The 21,613-nt window shown below is 38.2% G+C and overlaps 1 protein-coding gene and 1 pseudogene across 1 annotated transcript; both read right to left on the bottom strand.

Annotated features, from left to right (window-relative positions):
- Positions 1-8,187: 8,187 nt before the first annotated feature.
- LOC107133619 lies at positions 8,188-9,098 on the bottom strand (annotated as a pseudogene).
- Positions 9,099-14,826: 5,728 nt separating this feature from the next.
- On the bottom strand, positions 14,827-19,541 carry LOC107133618 (putative gustatory receptor clone PTE01). Its single transcript, XM_048797660.1, is given in 4 exon segments — positions 14,827-14,951; positions 14,954-15,691; positions 19,173-19,322; positions 19,526-19,541. Coding segments are annotated over 4 exon segments (1,029 nt in total).
- Positions 19,542-21,613: the final 2,072 nt, after the last annotated feature.

Raw genomic sequence — 21,613 nt, 5'->3', positions numbered from 1 at the left:
GGTCCAAAATAAGAAATAACCAAAATGTTTTTTAAAACACATTGTCCTGAATCCATATAATGCAATATTTCTCAGCAAAACAAAGGAAAATACACACCCTGCTTGAATCTCAAAAATTTTGTGTGTGGAGACAGCTGATCTAATACCATGTATATTGTATGATTTCAGGCAAAATTAACCTAGGGTTAAAAATTCTCAAAAGTAACTTCATCTGGGGGAGGAAAAAGTTGCCTGGGAAAGGACACAGATAATTTTCTTGTGATATTGCCAATGTTCTATGCTTAAAAGCAGTAAGGTTTTATGGGTGTGTGGGTGTGTGAAAACTCTAGTTAAGATTTATGACATTCAATATATGTACATCTGAACTCACCAAAAATGGAATAAGTGGGATTGAGTTGGGACAGGTGAGAAGCACAAAAGAAATTAAATATAATTAGCAAATGTTCCCTCTGAGTAATGAGTTACTATTCAGTTCATTTTACATATACTTAAAAAGTTATGTAATAAAATGCTTATATAAAAGAAAGTGTTCAAATTGCATATCTAGTAGTTTTGTTTCATTATTACATCCACCTGTTGTCAGACCAACACCAAAGTAGTCAGCATGTGTACATGTGAAGTGTGGGGTGGTTCTTTCCTACACCAGAATTGAAACCCACTGTCTAACAATATCCAGGCTCCATGAATACTAGCTATTAATATAGTCAATAATAGGAATTGGATAATACTTGCCTCAGGAATAACATTAGATAGAGATCTGAACAATTACCTAAGAAATTTGAGTTCTTAGTATCTCTGCATAATTCCATTCTCCTGCAAACCTGTTTCCCAGGAGAGGTGCAATTTTCTGTTGGAGTTTCTTCATTAGTTTTTATTAATCTATCCATGAACACTTGTCCCCCCCCCCCCCAAAAAAAAAAACTTAAACTGTTAAGGTCAAACAATAATTCGGTGATCAAACTTTCTTTCTAAGATGTCTACAGTATTTTAAATGGTAACAGGTCGGGAATAACAATTTTCTTGTTCTTTTAGGAAGTTCTTTTCAACATAGTGCAGGCTCTTGCATGATGCTCTAATACAAGCCAAATGTTTGACTTCCTGTCCTCGTTATTGCCTCCTTTCATCAGTCATTTTCTCAAGGCCCTGGTGTACTCTGTAATCATATATTCTAGGCTTCTGATATAAAGATTTCTCTTCTTCACCTTGTATACATTTCTCCTTTCTCTAATCAAGTAACAGATGTTCTTCATAGTCTTCATGTTTCAAGTGTTTTTACCAAACACTAATGTTTTAAATGTTATTGTATGTGTTGTGGCTTGTGTGTAAGATGTTCCCCCAAAATTCCTGTGTTAATGTAGGAATATTTGGAGGTGAAATGATTGGATTATTAGAGCTGCAAACTAATCAGGCCATCCTAGTTTAAAATGGACTGACTAGGTGGTAACTGTAGGCAGATGGGGCATAGCTAGAGGAAGTAGGTTAGTGGGGGTGTGCCCTGGAAGGGTACATCTTTCCTGTGGTTCCTCCCCGCTCTCTCTGCTTCCTATCTGATATGAGGTAAGCAGCTTTCCTCTATTGCNCATTGTTATACAAAATTACATATAAGAGGTTGTGAGGGGAATGGGAAAATAAACAAGGAGAGATATGAATTACAGTGGATGGGGTAGAGAGAGAAGATGGGAGGGGAGGGAGGGGGGATGGTAGAGGATAGGAAAGGTAGCAGAATACAACAGTTACTAATAGGGCATTATGTAAAAATGTGGATGTGTAACCGATGTGATTCTGCAATCTGTATTTGGGGTAAAATTGGGAGTTCATAACCAACTTGAATCTAATGTATGAAATATGATATGTCAAGAGCTTTATAATGTTTTGAACAACCAATAAAAAAAATTTAAAAAAAAATGAAAAACAAACAAACAAACAAAAAAAGACAGTAGCCTGGGTTCGAGCCAGAAAGCAGTGTTTTGATCCTGCATTACTAACCTGACAGTGTGTGCAGGATTGTGGGAATCTCTCTACTTATCCCTACTCACATTGCTTTGTGGAGCAATAGGCGCATGTCTACAACTTGTAGGGCACCTACGGGAAGTATGGACCTTAATAAACTTTGATCCTTGTGGTTTTAGTAAAATATTCCATGATCAGGGAAATACAAATGCTGGAGGAAAGCAATTGTCAAGGGCCCAGAGCCCTGGAATGATGTGAAATTCAGAAGTGTGTCCCAGTTGAAGGCAGAAGCCTGAAGTAACCCCTTCAAGTTCCTGCCTCCATTCCTTTTCTCAAGCCCATGAAAGTCTCTGCCACGATCTTTTAAAAATTGACTATTTCAGGTGATATTCATAAATATAATAAAGGACTCTATCACCATGACACTATGTCAACTTGCCTTTATTTCTATGGGACATTCCTAAAAGGGATGAAACTGCAGACAGAAACTCCAAGTGTGTTGAATCAAACTGATTTGGGCCAGTTTTAGGAAAGAATGGTGGGTCACTTCTATATTCAAGAGACATGTTTTTGATTCCTCTCCTGTGCCAAGAAAACAAGTCTATGTGAAATCCAAAATGAAAGAGGGGTGTAGCCTTCCCAAATACACAGCATATGCATCTATAGGGTCATACATAAAACATCCCCTACAGAAGTAGGAAAATGGTAACTTCAGATCACTTCATGCATTAGCTGAGTGGCATGAGGATTAAGTTTGTCATTGGTAATAACAATAATGATAATATCTAAGTTTTATTTTGCCTTAACCTCGTAGATGTCACATATTAATCACATACAGAGAAACTATTATCCATTTAATCCTGACTCACTACAGTTTTATCAAATAGAAATAAACTCAGATGAAAATGCTGAGTCTCAGAGACACAAACAACCCTCCCTACCTCTCAGAGATAATGAGTCTGGCTGCAAGATTCAAATTTGAAATGTGAAACTCTGAATCTGATCCAGTAAATATTTTTATCATTTACCGGAAAACAGAATGTTTCCAGCAGATATCTCAATAAGGCTCAGCCACATTTTTAAAGCATTCCAGCATCATGAGTAGACAAGAAATCAAACCTGATCTTATGTTTGCTTTGAGACTGAGAGGGCTATTTTCAACCATAAGGGACCATGTGGTGAGCTCAAGGAGGTTCTGGAGGGGGCCCAAGAGCATGATCTGTGCTGAATGATCATCGGTCTCCCCTACTGTGACTTCTCCTATGACCTGTGACTGTTCTTCCATTGTGCATGCAGCAGGCACTCCCACTCCTCTGCCCTGTGATCCCCAGGAGTCCCACAAGGAGGAAGAGCATCATGGGCAAGGCTATCTTTCTGCAGTGACAGGGAAGAGAAATGGCTGTTGGGCTTGCTGATGGGACGGTCTGCTAGGATTCTCCTGTGATGCCCTGTGTCCATGGTCAGACAGCCCAGTACAAACAAGACTGCATTCTTTCCCACCTAACAAAGGAGTACAAGTTACATTTTAAAGTCACTTTTTCAATTTTTATGAAATAATAATAAAGTGGACATGCATAACTCAAATCCAATAGTGCTTAAGAAATGAAACAAATAATGTAGAACACATTGCTCAGCACCTGCATCTAGGAAGCCCCCTATACCAGTTCATGAGGCTAAGGCTACTCTCATTTCCCTTATCCTGTTCATACCATCATGGTCCTTCATAGAGCTTAGGAAACACTTCAGAAAGACCCATTTGTGCTGTTTTGAGTGAGATTTTTATAGGAAATAGAACTAGTGGAGGGACAGCAAATTTTTAATCACCTTAAACAGAAATGTAAACTTCACAGTCCCCATAGCTGAAACTTTGCATATTGGTATCCTCTCATCTGGATCCCCAAACAGTGATGTTTGTCCTCATGATGAGGAACACTACCTCCAACAGCACTTCGCACATCCACTGGCTCCCTCTGCACTTACTGGGTCACACTGCTTCTCTGCTGGGTCATGACCAAGAAATGCACATCCCAAGACCCACCCATAATGGGTGCCCAGTAAAGGCTCCAACTATATCCACAGCATTCATATGAATACAGTGTCAGCAGCTTCTGATAGGGACAACCACAGGCGGAAACAGACCTATGCATTCCACTGGACAGGAAGCATCAGTGAAAAGGCTGGAGGCACAGGCTGATGACTTGCTGTTAAAGGACCATGGAAGTGCAATGCACACAGCTCCTAATTAGTCAAATAGGTCCATGTTACCCCATCTCTAAGGACCTCTGAACATTCATGGAGGAAGCAAAGCAAAATAATGTCTACAAACTTCTTGGATCCTGACTCTAATTAGGGGGAAGCTTGTGTGTGCTACTTGTTTCTTTCACTTTTTTAAAAAAGACATATCTTCTTCAAATGTTCATTTTCATTGGGGGAAGATGTAAATAAAAACTATAATATTGTGACCATACCAAATGCAAACTTCACTCACATTAATGACATTCACTTGTTCTGCAGAAATCACCATCAACCGTGTCCAGAAATTTTTGATTTTCCAAAACTGAAACTTTTACCCTTGTCTAAAACTCTCCATTAGTCCCACAATACAGTCCAGACAACTACAATTCCTCTGTGAAACATAAAGAGGAAACAGTCATCCACCCCTTAAATATCTAATAAGGAAGAAAGAATTGTTTTTTTTTTTTGTTTTGTTTTGTTTTTGATCATTTATACTGACCTGTTACAGTCAGTGCTTCACTGTTTGTCTGATCATAAATCATCTCATTTATAGCACCAAGGATGCCCTGGAACCCAATTTTTCATAATATACTATGATATCTACAATGTTAATTACCAAAAACAGCAGGAATGGTGGGGTCAGCAATTGCTAATCAAAATCAATGAGTAGCCATGAACTAGATCTGGCATTAAAGCAAACAGCAGGTGTCAACTATGTCATCTGCAGCAGTAATACTGGCACGTGGATGGATCTAGTCTGTGAAGGACACACTTCTATAATAAATGCTTTAACCATAACATGGCACTTAATTCCAGGAATGAACATCATTCAATTTGTCACTTTATTATTGCAACAATCTTTTGAACATTCTTTGGCATGTATATTGACTGGCTCCAGAGGCAGAGTAATGTCAGTCTGTCCATCTCTCTGTGCTCATACATCTTAATGGAATAATAATATTATCCATCACCACATGAAATATGACAGATAAGTTAAGCATGAAACCTAATAAATATTTGGTCATTATGCTTTTTCAAAATAGTAAGAACTCAATCATTAAGGAGTGAGTCTACTATTGCAGTCAGCTTTTTTGTTGCTGTGATCAAAAGATCTGATGAGAACAACTTAAATGAGGAAAAGTTCATTTGGCCCATGGTTTTAGAGGTTCAGGCCAGGTTTAGTGCAATCCATAACTCTGGGCCCGAGGTGAGGCAGAACACCATGGCAGGAGGGCATGGAGGAGGGACACAGCTCAAAATGTGGCAAATGGGAAGCAGAGAGAAATAGAGCGCTCCACTCACCAGGAGCCAAATAGAAACCCAAAGACATGCCCCTAGTGACCTGTCTCCTCCAGCCACCCTTTACCCGCCTTCTGTTACCACCCAGTTAATCCTGGTCAGTGGACTAATATGCTGACTAGGTTACAGCTCCTGTGATATAATCATTCACTGTGAACCTCCTTGTGTTGCCTCATACCCAAATCATAACAATCTACTGTGAAATGCAATTGTCAAAGCACACTGCAGCGTGGGAATGATGGGAGACTCTAAAGCGTGTCTCTAAGGGTTTTCTGTCACTTCCTACCACTTTACTTTTCCTAGGCTCATGAAAGTCTCTACCACTGTTTTTGAATGTTGAATATAGTGTTAAGGGCTGGGGATACAGCTCAGCTAGTAGAATGCTTGCCTCACATGCACAAGGCCCTGGGTTCAATCCCCAGCACCAAAAAAAAAAAAAAAAAATGCTGTTAAGTGGAAGAATAGGGCTCTTGTGTCCATGACACAGACACAAATGACAGCTATTCCATCTCATCTGTGACACGTTCCTAAGAATGATGTAAGTACAGAAAGGAAAGAATCCAGTGCCCTGAAGCCATACAGATTATGCCGAGGATCTGTGAGCAGAGAAAAGGTCTAGTCAAGGGTAAACAAACTTTTTTTTTAATCTCCTCTCTGCCAAAGATGGTATAGGCTTTGGGAAACCAGAGATTAAAAGATTAAAAGATTTCTCATTCCTATCTGAATACACAGCACATACCTACAGAAGGGTGACATTAAAATGCAACAATAAAGAAATAGGAAAAGAGTAATGTAAGATCAGGACATGTTTTAATTGAAGGGTGTTTTAATTGAGAATGATCTTGCCATATGAATAATGACTATCCAACGTGTATTTGCCCCTATTTTACACATTCAATGCATGGAAATAGGGAACAAGACCTTTTCTGTTTAATTTGTATTCAATGCAACTGCATAAAATAGAATTCACCTCAGATGAAAATCCTGGTTCTCAGTGACACTAACAACCATTTCTATGTTCAGGAAATAATAAGTGGAGCAAACAGCAGTGAAATTAAATTGTGAGTCTCTAGGACTGGTGTTTCCTAATATTAGCAACATTCTAAGCAGAGCTCCAGAGGCCTCAACTGCAGGCACATCTCAGGTACACTCCGACCACTCTCCAGTTTCCTGAATCATAATAAAATCAAGGCGTGACTCTGGGTCTCCTTTTCATGTTGAGTGGGCTCATTGTAAGAATGCAGAGGATGTGGGCAGCTCCAAGGATACCCTGTGGGCATGCCCAGTGTGTCCAGCTATTGTTGCCTACTTTTTCTTTGATTTTTTCCTCTTCTCTGAGCCATTCTTCCTTAATTGGTGCAGCAGATGCCAGGCATTGTGGTGTCCTGTGATCTACCGGATATTCCAGGACTAAAGTTCACAGGGAAGAAGGGGCCCCATTCTGGAGTGAGAGGAAAGTGAAAGCGCAGGTTGGTTGTGAAGGGGACAACCTGCCCATGTGCCCTGCGTCTCAAATCCACAGTGCAATTCTAACATGGCTATAATTATTCAACCTAAAAACCTAGGTTGAGTTACCCAAAAACCTGAGCCCCATTTTTGTAAAATAAAATAAAGTGCCTGGAAAATTTTGCAGATGAAGTCAAATAATCCATGTGGAACCCTGGTCAGCACCTGGCACTCAGGAATCTCCCATTAGCAATTCATGATGTTATTTATGGTTGCTATCCTTATCCTCATCACCTTCATACACCTTTGTAATGCTTAGGACAAGGGTAACTAGGTGTATTTACTCCTTTGTGGAGAAAACTCTATGAGAAATAGAGTCATTGTGGCAGAAAAAGAAAATCTTTACATAAGATTTTGGTTACCATCACCACTAACAGTCCCCCTGTGGCTACCCAAACATCATGTTGGTCCTGAGGAAAAAAAGGAGGCAATGCATAGGACATTCCCTCTTCCAATCTTTACCTCCCACAGAAGTTACTGCTTGCACTGTGTATCTGGTAGGTCCTTACCCAGGAGAGCAGCCCCAACACACCTCCCTCGTGGGAGTACCATGGCCCCATTCAAGATGAATGCCCATGCAGTTTTGGATAGCAGGTTCTTGGTGCAAATAATCAAGGAAGAAAGAGACACAGGTATGGAGCCCACTAAACTAGGAACCATCAAGTGGAAGGGTAGAAGCAGAGGCTGAATGTGACCCTGGAGGCTCATGTCTCAGAGCTCATATTTAGTCATATTTGTCCAGGTAAAAACAAAACCTAAGAACTTCATATTAATGATGGAAGAAGGGGAGAAAATAAATGTCAAAAATGTTATTTGGCTCTTCCACTGCTGACACGAAGTACATGTGTCCTATTCATTTCTTTAATTTATTTTTTATGTTTTATTTGCTTTTTATTTCCATTTCTATTATGGCAAATTCAAAATTTCACTAAAATGAATAACTTTCACCAGTGTCAAGGGCACAGTTCAGAGGTATTCATTACATTGATGTTATTGCGAAAATATCATCATCATCCACCTATAGAATTTTTTTATTTATTCAACATGAACCTATTTTCCCTAACACTGGCCACCATCATTCACTATGAAATAGCAAAACCATGAAGCTGCAAAAAACAGTATTACTACGAAGGAAAAATTGGTAGTTTTGCTATATTTTCCAACAAATATTGCAACTGGACACAACAGGTGCTGAGATCAGACTGTTCTCCTGTGCAATCTCTTCAGGGCACTCTTAATGTCCCTGTTCCTCAGCCTGTAGATGAAGGGGTTCAGCATGGGAGTGACCACAGTGTACATCACAGAGGCCACCACACCATTTCTGGGAGAATGTGACACAGCTGATCCAAGGTACACTCCAAAGCCTGTTCCATAAAATAGACAAACAACTGCCAGGTGAGACCCACTGGTAGAGAAGGCTTTGTACTTCCCCCCTGATGACTGGATTCTCAGAATGGAGGAAACAATTTTATAATAAGAAAAAAGAATTCCTGAGATGGGGAGTAAACCATAAAAGGCACCAATAACATACTTGACAATGTTATTAGAAAAAGTACCAGAACAGCTAAGATTAAGGAGTTGGGAAGGGTCACAGAAGAAATTAGAAATTTTCAAATCCTTGAAATATGTGAATTGTAAGACAATCAAATTATGTAGCTGGGAGTCAAAAAGGCTAACCAAAAATGACACCAAAACTAAGAAGCCACAGAGGTGAGGGCTTATCATGACTGAGTAACGCAGGGGGTGACAGATGGCCAAAAAGCAGTCATAGGCCATCACAGTCAATAGAAAATCATCCATACATGCAAAAATGACAAAAAGAGACATCTGTGTCAGGCAGCTCACATAGGAGATGACTCTGCTCTGAGTTAGGATGTCCACAGTCATCTTTGGAACTATGGTGGAGGAGAAACAAATGTCAACCAAGGACAGGTTGGAGAGGAAGAAGTACAGGGGGTGTGGAGGTGGGAGTCTAAGGTGACAGCCAGGATGATGAGCAGGTTCCCAAGCACTGTGACCAGGTACATGGACAGGAACAGTCCAAAGAGGATGGGCCACAGGTCTGGATCCTCTGAGAGTCCCAGGAGATGGAATTCTGAGACACCCATCAGATTTTGTAGTTCTGTATTTGTTGGAAACCTTGGGAAGGGTGGGGAGAGATGTTGGGGAAAGGAAGTACATAAACAGTAACCCAGCACTCTATATTAATTTGAATTCATTTGAATTCATGTATTCACAAGTATTCAAACTTGAAGTCAATACTCTTTGAACAAAACATTTATGGAAAATCCAATTTTTTTAGACACTTTCATTATTGATTTCTGTGTTAGACCTGTCCTTCCATTTGTACCTATATATGAACACTCAAATGAACCATATTAGAACACCAGGAGTATTAGAGAAAATAAGTCCATAATCACAAGTAAATGCAGCCTACTCTTTCAGAAAATAAAATGTATAAAGGGTAATAGGCCTCCTCATATTTAGAAAAAAAATAATTCTAAAAAATAATTCTAATGAAAGGAAATTAAGAAGTTGCCCAATATATCTTGCTTCATTCTAAGTCCTTGGGGACAAATTCTTTGAGTTACAATATTAAAAACATTAAGTTCTGCGTTCTCTTACAATTGAATCAACGTTGATTGTTTTTAGTCAGAAAACATTTTATGTGCAGTTTTTCTTCTAGAGTTTTTATTTTTCTGATTCCCCTCCTCTTTAAATGTGTACTTTAAAAATTATGCAGTAATAAACAAGTATTCTTAGCTTTTGTGGACTTCAAATTTTTTATGATTTTGTAATAATTGAAACTAATAGTGTGATTCACTGTGACATATTTGTGAATAATAAAATTTGGACAGTTTAATTTCCAATTACTTCCTTATTCTCTCCTCCTGCACCCCATTTTGATAAACATGGTTAAGTTCACATAATCAATGGTACCACTGATGATGCAAATATCCTGGCTACTTACATTATTTCTTTTATTGATATAAAATGTGACATTATTGTACACTGAAACTGTCAATAATTTATAGATAATAAAAGATAATAACCTTCTTTGAATATTTTATTTTTATACAGACTTATTCGGGATAATTCATGAAATATATGATATATAAAAATGTTCTTTTTTATTCTTTTGTGATATTTCTACACTGGACTTGATTGGGGCCTTGAATACTTATTCATGGAATTTCAGAACATAACCTATCAAATTTACAGATTAAGACCTTAGTACCAAAGAAAGGCCCAAGCATAGGTTTATGTCCCAACATTATTTCTACTTAATAGATTTTCACATAAATATTCCCTGTTACATGGATTGCAATTACTTACTTCACCTACTTGAAGGAAACTAGGGTTTTTTTTTATTTAATTAAGAAAATATGCCAAAGAGAAAAATAAAAGAAATAATGTAAGCAGCCAGGATATTTGCATCATCTATAAAATGGCAGTGATAATTATCTCCTGTTTCTGTTATAAGAGAGTATTTTTAAAATCTTTTAAATGTTAATGGTTTGGGGGCTCATTAGTTAATATGTTCACCTGTGGAGATTTTTACTATTAGTGCACCATAGTTATACATACAATTGGGATCATTTTGACACAGCCAATGGATATACTCACCTCCACATCAGTCCCCAATACTTCCTCTTTCCACTCTCTCCTACCTCTCCTGTGGAGATTTTAATATATCCAGATACCTTGGTCTCTAACAAAAATCACTTTAATCAGAATGTGCATTTGAAGTTCTTGAGTGAGTAACAGGGTTAAGAACTACAACTTTAGAATATTTTCTGGCATTTATAAAATTCTGCATGGATATTAACTTTGCTACTCTCCATTAATACACACTATCCATATTAAAATAAAAACATCTGATAATATTTGCATCAAAACCCACATTTGATAGAGGTCTGAATAATTACCTATGAAAACTGAGTTCTTTGTATCTCTGTAAGAGACCATTCTCCTGCACACCTGTCCCCAAACACAGCTACAGTCATGAATCCGGTGGGTGAAGTTCGCTGTTGATGTTTCCACATCAGTATCGATGTATGTGTCCATAAACAGTTTTCCTTAAAACTTACCTGAAAAGTACCTAATACTCATCTAAGTGGCTTACAAGAACACCTATAATCCTTGAAATGTGCTAGTTTGCATCCACATGTGGATTAAAGTCACTCATGAAATACACACATCTATGCAAAGGCTTTATGTGATGTGCACTATTACCCAAAGGAGGAACATCAGTTACCTTATAAGTTTATTATTATGCAAATCCTCTCAAAATTTTCTGCCTTTCACAATTTCACAAAAGTGAATATTATTATATAATAGTGGAGAGAGGTTATATTTTGAATTTTCCACAATCGATGCATATTCAGTGTAATAACTGATCACCTGCATACATTATCCCAATTAAAAAAAAAACAGTCATTGTCATATGTGAAATTCACTTTTTCTTAAGATTTACCAACAAAAATATCACTGAGGTCCTTCTAGTAATAATCTTTCCAAGATAAATAATCAAGGCAATTTATATTGTATTGGAAATACTATTTCCATGCAACTCAAAAAAGAGAAACATTGCCCTGCAATGGAAGTTAGCAAATCCAGGTTTTCATGCTATATATTGACCTGCCTCACGTGCAGAACATGTGTAAACTTTCCACCTCCCAAAAGCATGTACTACTTAATGAAATTAGGAAGCATAATGCCTGTGATGACTATTATATGACCTTGGAAGATCAATACACAGAAATTATAATTAGATTAATTAGTCTATGAAATCCCCATCTCCAGGGATTTCCAATCATTAATGGGGAAGCAAAGGAAAATGAATGCTCATATAAGTTTCTGGCCCTAACTCTAATTAGGATAAGTTTGTATATTCTATTTTTTATTTCTTTGCTTTTTAAGATACATCTGTCATTAATTTCCATTTTATTGGGGTACAATATAAATACAAAAGTGACCATTTGAACCACATTAAGTACATTTTTTGGTGACATTAATTGCATTCGCATTGCTGTACCATGATCACTATCATTCAAATCCAGAAATTTTCCATCTTCTAGAATTTAGCTGTGTACCCAGGTGAAAAAACTCACCATTCCTCCCCCACCCAGTGATCATCACTCTTCTGTGAAGCATGGTGAGAAGAGAGTCATTCAAACAAAAAGCAAATGCTCAGAGAAGGGGCATTTCCATTACTGGATTTAATTATGTTGTATTTTCCAGCCTGTGTTACCATCGGGTGCCTCAGATCCTGAGAATGCTAGCAGCCTCCTCAATGGTGGAGTAATGACTGTGTTCCTCTGGCTTAACTGAAGTATTCTGCATACAGGTGCCTACTGCACAACCATGGAGATCAGCACATCTTTTCTACACTCCAAAGGTGCTTGAATTTGCCCCTATTTTATACTTCCAAGTTATGGTAATGGGGAACAAACATTTTCTGTTTAATTTGTATTCAATTCAACTGTATGAGTACAATCCATCTCAGTTGCTGGTTCTCAGTGACACTAACAACCTGCTCTGTGTTCAAGAAATGATAGGAAGGTCTAGCAGCATTGATGCTAAATTGTGAATCTCTGGGTCTGATGCATGAATTTTTTAATGGTTTCCTAATATTAGGAACATTCTAAGCAGAGCTCCAGAGGCCTCAACTGCAGACACATCTCAGGTACACTCTGACCACTCGTCAGTTTCTTGAATCATAATAAAATACAAGTGTGACTCTGGGTCTTCTTTTCACGTTGAGTGGGCTCATTGTAAGAATGCAGACGATGTGGACAGCTCCAGGGACACCCTGTGGGAGAGGTCTGTGTCCAGCTATTCTTACCTACTTTTTCACTGATTTTTTTCCTCTTTGAGCCATTTGCCCATGTGCCCTGTGTCTCAACTCCACAGTGCAATTCAAATGTGGCTGCAGTAATTCAACCTAAAAACCTAGCATGAGTTACACACAAAAAAAAACTATGTCCCATTTTTGTAAAATAAAATAAAGTGCCGGAAAACCTTGCAGATGAATTCAGATAATCTGCATGGAACACTGTTCAACACCTTGCACTCAGGAATCTCTTATTAGGAATTCATGATGTTTTTTATGGTTGATCTCCTCATCCTCATCACCTTCATACACCTGTATAATGCTTAGGAGAAGTATAAATGGAGTGTATTTACTCCCTTTGTGGAGGAAACTTTATGGGAAATAGAATCACCAAGGCAGGAAAAGAAACACTTTTGCATGAGATTTTGGTTACCATCACCACAACCAGTCTCCCATGTGGCTACTCAAACATCATGTTCATCACCATGAGGAGGAGGTAATGCTTAGGACATTCCCTCTTCCAATCATCATCTCCCACAGAACTTACTGGTTTGCCCTGTGTATCTGGTAGGTCATTTCCCAGGAGAGCAGCCCCAACACACCTCCCTAGCAGGAGTACCATGGCCCCATTCAGGATGAACGTCGATGCAGTTTTGGGTAGCAGGTTCTTGATGCAAATAATCATTTACAGAAAATAGATGGAATGTGAGAATATTATGTTAAGCAAAGTAAGTCAAATTCAAAAGGTCAAGGGTCACATACTTTCTTTCATTTGTGGAAGATAGAGAGGAAAAAGAAAAGAAAAGTGGGGCATTATTGCATGAAAAGCAAAGGGAGATCAGTAGAGCAGAGAAAATGAACCAAGGAGTGGAAGAGGGGAGAAGATTGGGGGAGTGCTGGGGAGTGACATCACCAAATTCTGTTGTTATATTGTGTGCATGTACAAAAATGTCACAATAGATGCCAACACTGCATACAATTAAAATGCACCAATAAAAATGTAGAAGAAAAAACTACAGAAATCCACTTCATCATCAAAAAATTATGATCACTGTTCTTGATAATAAATCTTGTAGGAGTTTTAATGACTTCATATAAAATTTCAGTTCTTGGCATCTCTGCCTGATTCTATTCTCCTGCACATCTCTGCCCTAAAAACAACTACTCTCAGAAATTTTAAGGGTGGATTTTCCTGTCGTTGTCTCCATGTCTGCATTTATTTATGTATACATAAATAGTTTTCTTAAGCACATGCCTAAAGAGTACCTAAATCTCACCTAGGGAATATACAACAAAATACATATTGCCCTGCAATGTGCTGATTTGTTTCAACATGTAGTTTAAAGTTTCCCTAAAAGAGTACATACATCTACTTTGAAGGCTTTAAACTGCTATGCAACATTACCTGAGAGACAAACATTACTAGTTTTTTTTTTAGTTCATTATTACAATAAACATTGCAAAATCCTTGTGCACTGATTCATAGCATATAAGTGAGATTTCTTATAATATGTGGATACACAAGAATTGTATGACCTCTGTGTTAATCACCTTTCTGTTACTGTGACAAAATGCCAAAGGAAAAAAATCACATAAAGGAGGAAAGGCTTATTTTGTCTCATACCTTCAGAGATTTCAGTCCATTGTCAGCTGGCTCCATTGCTTGGAGCTGGAGGTGAGGCAGAGCATCATAGAGGAAGGGAATGGCAGGGGAAAGCTGCTCACCTCACNGGAGACAGAACAGATTCAAACTGTACCCGTTTCCAAACAGATATTCACATTCAATGTTCACACAAGTACAATGTTGAAAATTCCAATTAAAAGTCCCCATTTACCTCTCCCAAAGAATGACAGCCATCAATTTGCTATTAAATATCTTGATATATAAAATTCAATAAATTACAAAAATATTATTAATAATGCAGTATTTACAGATTTATTTGCTTCATTTTATTGCATTTTCCTAACTACTTATCTAATGGAGGTCAAAATTCCTGAGATTAGACTATTTTACTGAGGAGCCTCCTCAGGGCATTTTTAATGTCCTTGTTCCTCAGGCTGTAGATAAAGGGATTTAGCATGAGGGTGACCACAATGTATATCACTGAAGACACCACATCTTTCTTGACACAGCTGAACCAAGGTATGCTCCAATGGCTGTTCCATAAAATAAGCAAACAACTGACAGGTGAGACCCACAGGCAGAGAAGGCTTTGTACTTCTCACTCAAGGATGGGATCTTCAAAATGGAGGAAACAATTTCATAGTAAGATAAAAGGATCCCTAAGACTGGGAGAAAACCATAGATGGCACAAATAAAATACTTGATCATGTTACCAGAGAAGTTGTTGTAACAGGAAAGGCTAAGGACTTGAGTAGGGTCACAGAAGAAATTAGAAATGTCCACCTCTGTGAAGTTGGTAAACTCTAATGCAATCAGAATATGAAGCTGGGGTTCAAAAAGAGCAAACAACAAAGACACCAAAACTAAGAATCCACACAGATGAAAGTTCATAATGACTGGATAATGCAGGGGGTGAGAGATTGCCATGAAGCGGTCATAGGCCATTACAGTCAGAAGCAGATCATCCATGCACGCAAATATGACAAAAAGAGACATCTGTGTCAGGCGGCCCACATAGGAGATGACTCTGCTGTGAGTCTGAATGTTCGTGAGCATCTTTGGGACTGTGGTGGAGATGAAGCAGATATCAGCCAAGGACAGGTTGGAGAGGAAGAAGTACATGGGGGTGTGGAGGTGGGAGTCAGAGATGACAGCCAGGATGACAAGCAGGTTCCCAAGCACTGTGACCAGGTACATGGACAGGAACAGTCCAAAGAGGATGGGCTGCAGGTCTGGATCATCTGAGAAACCACAAAGATGAAATTCTGATATGATTGTTAGATTTTTTTTCTTCTATATTATTTGTACACCTTTTGAAATAAATGGGAAAAAAGAAACATATAAACAGGCACCCAAAGTTCTGTATGTATTTTGAACTCATATATTCACATATTAAGTATTCACACTTCTGGATTATACCCTTCAGCAGTATTTCTCATTGTGATAAACCCAACCATATCGGAACTCTCGTACTATTGGTTTCTCTGTTTTCCTGCTCCTTTTACATACATCTGCTTTACAGACACTCAACAATGTTATAAGACCAATAATATAAGCCAGATGTTGTGGTGCAGACCTGTAATTCCAGTGACTCAGGAGGCCGAGATAAATTCAAGGGCAGCCTCAGCAATTTGGCAAGGCTTTAAGCAACTTTGTGAGACCTTGTCTTAAAATTAAAAAATAAAAATAAAAATGACTATTGATGTGATATAGTGGACAAGCACCCTGGTTTCAATCTCCAGTACCACACACACACACACAACAACAAAAAAAAAGACCCATAACTTTACACACAAGCTCCCAATCACAGTAAAAGACAGCCTGGATAAATAAAAATGTCATTTATTCTCTGTTTCTTTTAAGAAAGAAATAAACAATAAGCAATAGCCTTTTCACTTTCAGAAGAAATAATCAATAAAAAATAATTTAAGAAGCACTCAAATGTATCTATTTTTATCTAAAACCATGGCATGATACTCCTATACATAGAATATTTAGAACACATTTACAAGACGTAAGACTGTAGATACTGATATGAAATTAAACTTGATAGCTCATAATCAAAACTGTGTTATGGGCCAATTTCCTCCCAGAGACTTCTCATTAATCTTGGATTTCTGATTTCCCTCCTTTTTGCAAGTAAATATCCACTCAAATGTAGTTTGCATTTTATGAATACTTATTTGTAATTCCTATTCTTGGATTTGAAGAACTTCAAATTTTTATAAACATTTTTAGAAAATACACAAATGTATAACATCCCTGACAGCAAATACAGAATTAGTGCACACTGCACTGGTCACTGGTCAAAGCATAATGAAATGTTGAGAATCTTTTTGAACCATTTTCCTCAACACCGATTCACCTGCACCCTCTATCAATGCAGCACCACATCTGTGGTAAGAACAGATATGTGGGACTTTTCTTTCTAGATTCTCTATTCTTTAGTGAGCTGGCAACGCTCTTTCACTGTTTCTCTGATCACAAAGTGAATCCTTTTCAGGGAGGACTTTGACCCCAGGCAAAGCTCCAAACTCTAGATTTCATTATCAAACTTAATTTCCTGGGTTTTGATCAGATAGACATATTCATGACAATTCTTCCTGAAACATGGATTGCAGTTCGTTTACTTCAACAACCTGAAGGAAACTCACATTCATTATTTCATCACCTTTCACTATGATATAGTTTGGAAACAAAGCAAAGGAGAAAAATGCCCAAAATAATGTAAGCACTTCTGGCAATTTTCTCATTTATAACACGGTGACAATATTTTCCCACTTCATATACTTTATAATCTTTTTAACAAGCCTGTTTAAATTCCTGGGTCTAGGAGTGTCACTCAATTGTAGATAACTTGTATGCCATGTAAGCCATGGCTTTTAATCTCTGATTTTTTTCTTATATTTACCAAATATTAACAACATACAGGGCATCCTTTATCTGTTTAATCCTTTCTTGATGCAGTTGCCTCAATTACAACTCAACTCAGAAGACAAGGCCTAGGCTAAGAGAGTCCGTACCCTGTTCTTTATCACAGCAATGGAAATTTAGCCCCCAGGGCTCAAAACTGAATTCTCCACCTCTGGGTGACATGCACCCCTTCTGCTCATTGTTCCCAACAATCCAAAAGAGAGCAGAGGTACAGAGGTCTTAGCTACAGGTCCACCCCAGGTGCACTTTAAAATTCTTTCTAGACTACTGAGTAGTAATGAAATCAAGACCTGAACTTCAGAATGCTTTTGAGATCAGGTTGATGTCAAGAATGAGGAACATGTGTACAGCTGCATGGATATCCTGGGGTGGTGAGAGAGGATCTATACTGAATGAGTGTCTGTCTTCTCTTTCTCTGAATTCACCCTGTGATTTCAGACATTCTTCCTATAATTGTAGCACCAGATGCCAACCACTGATCTGTCCTGTGCTCCACCAAAAACCTCCAAACTGAACTGCACAGTGAAGGAGGGTCTCATCCTGGAGTGACAGGGAAGGGGAATGTTCACAGGGGACAAGGCCACCTGGCGGGACAAGGCCTGACAAGGCCATCCTGCCTAACCTGCTCAAATGCTCTGTCTCTAATCAAACCTCAATTCAAACAGGACTTCAGATTTTCAACCTAAAATCCTATCACAAATTACATAAAAATATTGTGCTTCTTTCTTTCCTGAAAAATAAAAGTAATGTGGCACTTTTGACATTGGGAAAACTATGGGAAACAATGTTTCATACAGTTCATACTCCATCATAAATTGATACAATCTATATAGAATGCAAAGACAGAGTCTGGAGCTCAGAAATATACCAATAATAAGACAGACAGAGTACAGGCAGAAGTCAGGAGACGGGGGGAGGGAGGAATTAATGGAGGAAGGGAGGATTGACATTGATCAAATTATGCAATATACATGTATGAATATGCCACAATGAAACCCACTACTCTGTGTCATTAATATATGCCAATAAAAATATTTAAAAAAATAAATTTTGATCAGATAGACATGTATTTGAATCCTGGATATTATTTTTTTTCCAATTCTGCCAGAGGGGTTAATTAGTTAAGAAGATGTTATCATTTAAAAACACTCAGCATGTATAAAATGCCCACACCAATGACTGGCACACAACAGTGCTTAATTATTATTAAACAAAAAGGTGAATTTCAGTAGTAAATTTAATAAAGATAAAAATTTGTAAAAGTCAATTAATATTGGCTCATGATGTGATGGACACTATCCTCATCCTCATCATCACCTTCATAAATGTCTTGGAGAGCTTAGGAAAGAGTTCAGTGGGACCTACTTTCGGTTATGGTCTGAGAGCTGTCCATGGGAAGTAGAACCAGGGTGGGAGGAAAGCAAAACTCTAAATGAGATTTCTAGGGGCAACAACCACCAAGATCATAAACTTCACAATCCTGGTAACTGAAATTTGACCCATTCTTTTTCTCTCATCTGATTTCCCAAAATGCATGTCTGTCTTGGTGATGAGGAAACAATGCTTCATACAGTTCATACCCCGTCATTCACCTCCCTCAGCACTTACTGATTTGCACTGGGACTCTGGTCGGTCATGGCCAAGGAGTGAAGATCCAGAGCCCATCTGATGCCTGGTACTCATTGAAGCCTCAGGCTCTGCCCCAGGATTTCTATCCATGCAGTCTCAGATAGGAGCTTCCTGAATCAGACCAACTATGGAAGGAAGAGGCACAGGGATGGAGCCCACTGGACTTGGAGCCATCAAACTGAAGGGCTGCAGGCACAGACTGATTGTTGACTGTTATATGGCCTTGGAAGCCCAATGCACAGAGCTCCTCATTAGCCAAATTGGTCCAGGTTACCACAAACTCTAAATGTCTCCTCATATCAATGCCAGCTGAGGAAGAGAAAAATCAGTATCCACAAAAGCTCTTGCGCTCTTCCCCCACACCAGAGGAAGCTCCTGGGTATTGTCATTTCTTTCATTATTTTTTTCCTTTTCCTTGTTCCATTTTTATGATGGTGAAATTTCATTCCCTCTAAAAATGGCAATTTTCCCCATTGCCAAATACACAGATCAGCAGCATTAATCACACTCACACTGTGGTGCATCCATCACCAGCATCTGTAGCCAAACTGAAAATTTCTACACAACATAAAAATCTTGCCATTCCTCCCAGCCACAAAATTGGCTCCCAACATTCTCCCATCAAAAAGGATGACAAATTGAAGTCATTATGCAATAATGTGACTGAAAGGCAGGCTAGATTTCCAGGTTTATTTTTGTAGTTTTGTTGCCTATTCCACCCTACATTTAAACTGATTGCTTAGCTCTAGACAGTTCTGCTGTGAAGCCTCCTTGAGATACTTTTTATGTACTTGCTACTCAGTCTGAAGATGAAGGGATTCAGGATATGGATGAGCAAATATAAATGACTAAGGCAATATCTCAGATATTTTGACAAAACTGAACCAAGGAACACTCCAATGATGGTTCCACATTATAAGCCAACAACTGATGAAAGAGTCTTACAGGACAGAAGCATTTATGTTTATCAGCTGATATGAGAGTCTCAGAATCAAGGAAACAATTTTTTTAGAAAGATAAAAGACTTCCTAAGATGAAAAAAAAAACATGTACAAAAAAGAATACCTGACAATGTTATTAGAGAAAGTATCAGTTCAGGTGTGATTAAGGAGTTCAGAAGGATCATTGAAAAACATGTAAATTTCCACATCCATAAACTAGGGAAATTATAATCAAACTGATCAAACTGTGCATCTGGGAAACCAAAAGGTTAACCATGTAAGACACCAAACTAAGAAATCACAGAAGTGAGGGTTCATGATGACTGGGAAATGCAGGGGAGACAGGTGGCTACAGTTCATAGGCCATGTTACTCAGAAGCATATCGCATATGCTTTCAAAAACAAGAAAAAAAAGCCATCTGTATAATGCAACCCACAAAAGAGATTATTCAATGCCGCAGCCCGGCTGGCTGGGCAAAATAACTGGGGGGTGATGAATAACTTGTGTACGTTGATACAGCAGGAGTGGAAGCCGTTTATTGCAGGACAGGAGCAGTATTTATACATTCCACAGAGCTTATCTAATTAGCATAAACTAGATACATCAGTCAACCAATAAGGAATCTCCACACTTAATGGCTCGCTTTTGTTACTTCTCAAACCACTCCCTCTGGCATTTTGCCAGGCACCATCCAGACTTGTTTACAGACTCTAACATTCCCCTGGCAAAATGCCAGGTGTTATTTTGACTTGTTTACAGACTCTAACAATTCAATGTGGATTTGGATATTCACTGTCATCTTTAAGACCTTGGCAGACCCAGGACAGGTTGCAGAGGTGTTGGCAGGATAAGGAGCAGGAACATGGACAATCCAAGGAGGGATGACTAAACATCTCAATCACCACAGGTGCCCAGGAGTAAGAATTTTGTGACATGTGTAAGATTCTCTGTTAATGCATTGTTTGACCATATTCTGGGAAAATAGAGAGTGTTGGATAAAAGAACAAATAAACAGCCACCACTCAGTATACATTTTGAATTCAGGTATTCAAAGGAAGGTATTCACATACCTTGTGGTACATACACCTCACAATACTTCTCAGTTGTGACTAAAAAAATCTTTTTAAAACCCTTGCATTATTATAATCTGTGTTATCTTCCATAAACTCCTACTTTAGAGATACTCAGCTGAGCATGCATAGAAGGCCAAGAACATTAGAGATAATGGTCATGTTCTCTTTGAAGAAAAACATAGAAAATAATAAATATGCTTTCCCTTTCAAGAAAAATCACTTTTATAAAGGGAAATTAAGAAGCTGCCCAATATAATTCATTCCATTCTGTGCTAGTGATACAAATCCTCTTTATTTAGGACTGCCTTATCTAAATTTTAAGTTAAGACTCATAGTTATAACCAGAAAGCATTGTGTTAAACCAAGAGATATTTTTATTAATCTTGGGTTCTCTAATTTCCCTCCTTTCTGGATGCAAGTGCTCAAATAAGATTTATCTAAAAAATCACTTAATATATGATTAGAATTGTTGGTCACAGTAGATGTAAAATTTTGATAATATAATTTGGTCGACCCACATAATCACACATCACTGAGCATAAATGTGGAATTATTGTACACTTTGCCTGTCAATAATTAAGTCAT

Source organism: Marmota marmota, unplaced genomic scaffold (assembly GCF_001458135.2).
Source record: "Marmota marmota marmota unplaced genomic scaffold, marMar, whole genome shotgun sequence".
NCBI lineage: Eukaryota > Metazoa > Chordata > Mammalia > Rodentia > Sciuridae > Marmota > Marmota marmota.
The sequence above is the reverse complement of the archived record's forward strand: the minus strand, read 5'-3'. Positions and strand labels throughout refer to the sequence as shown.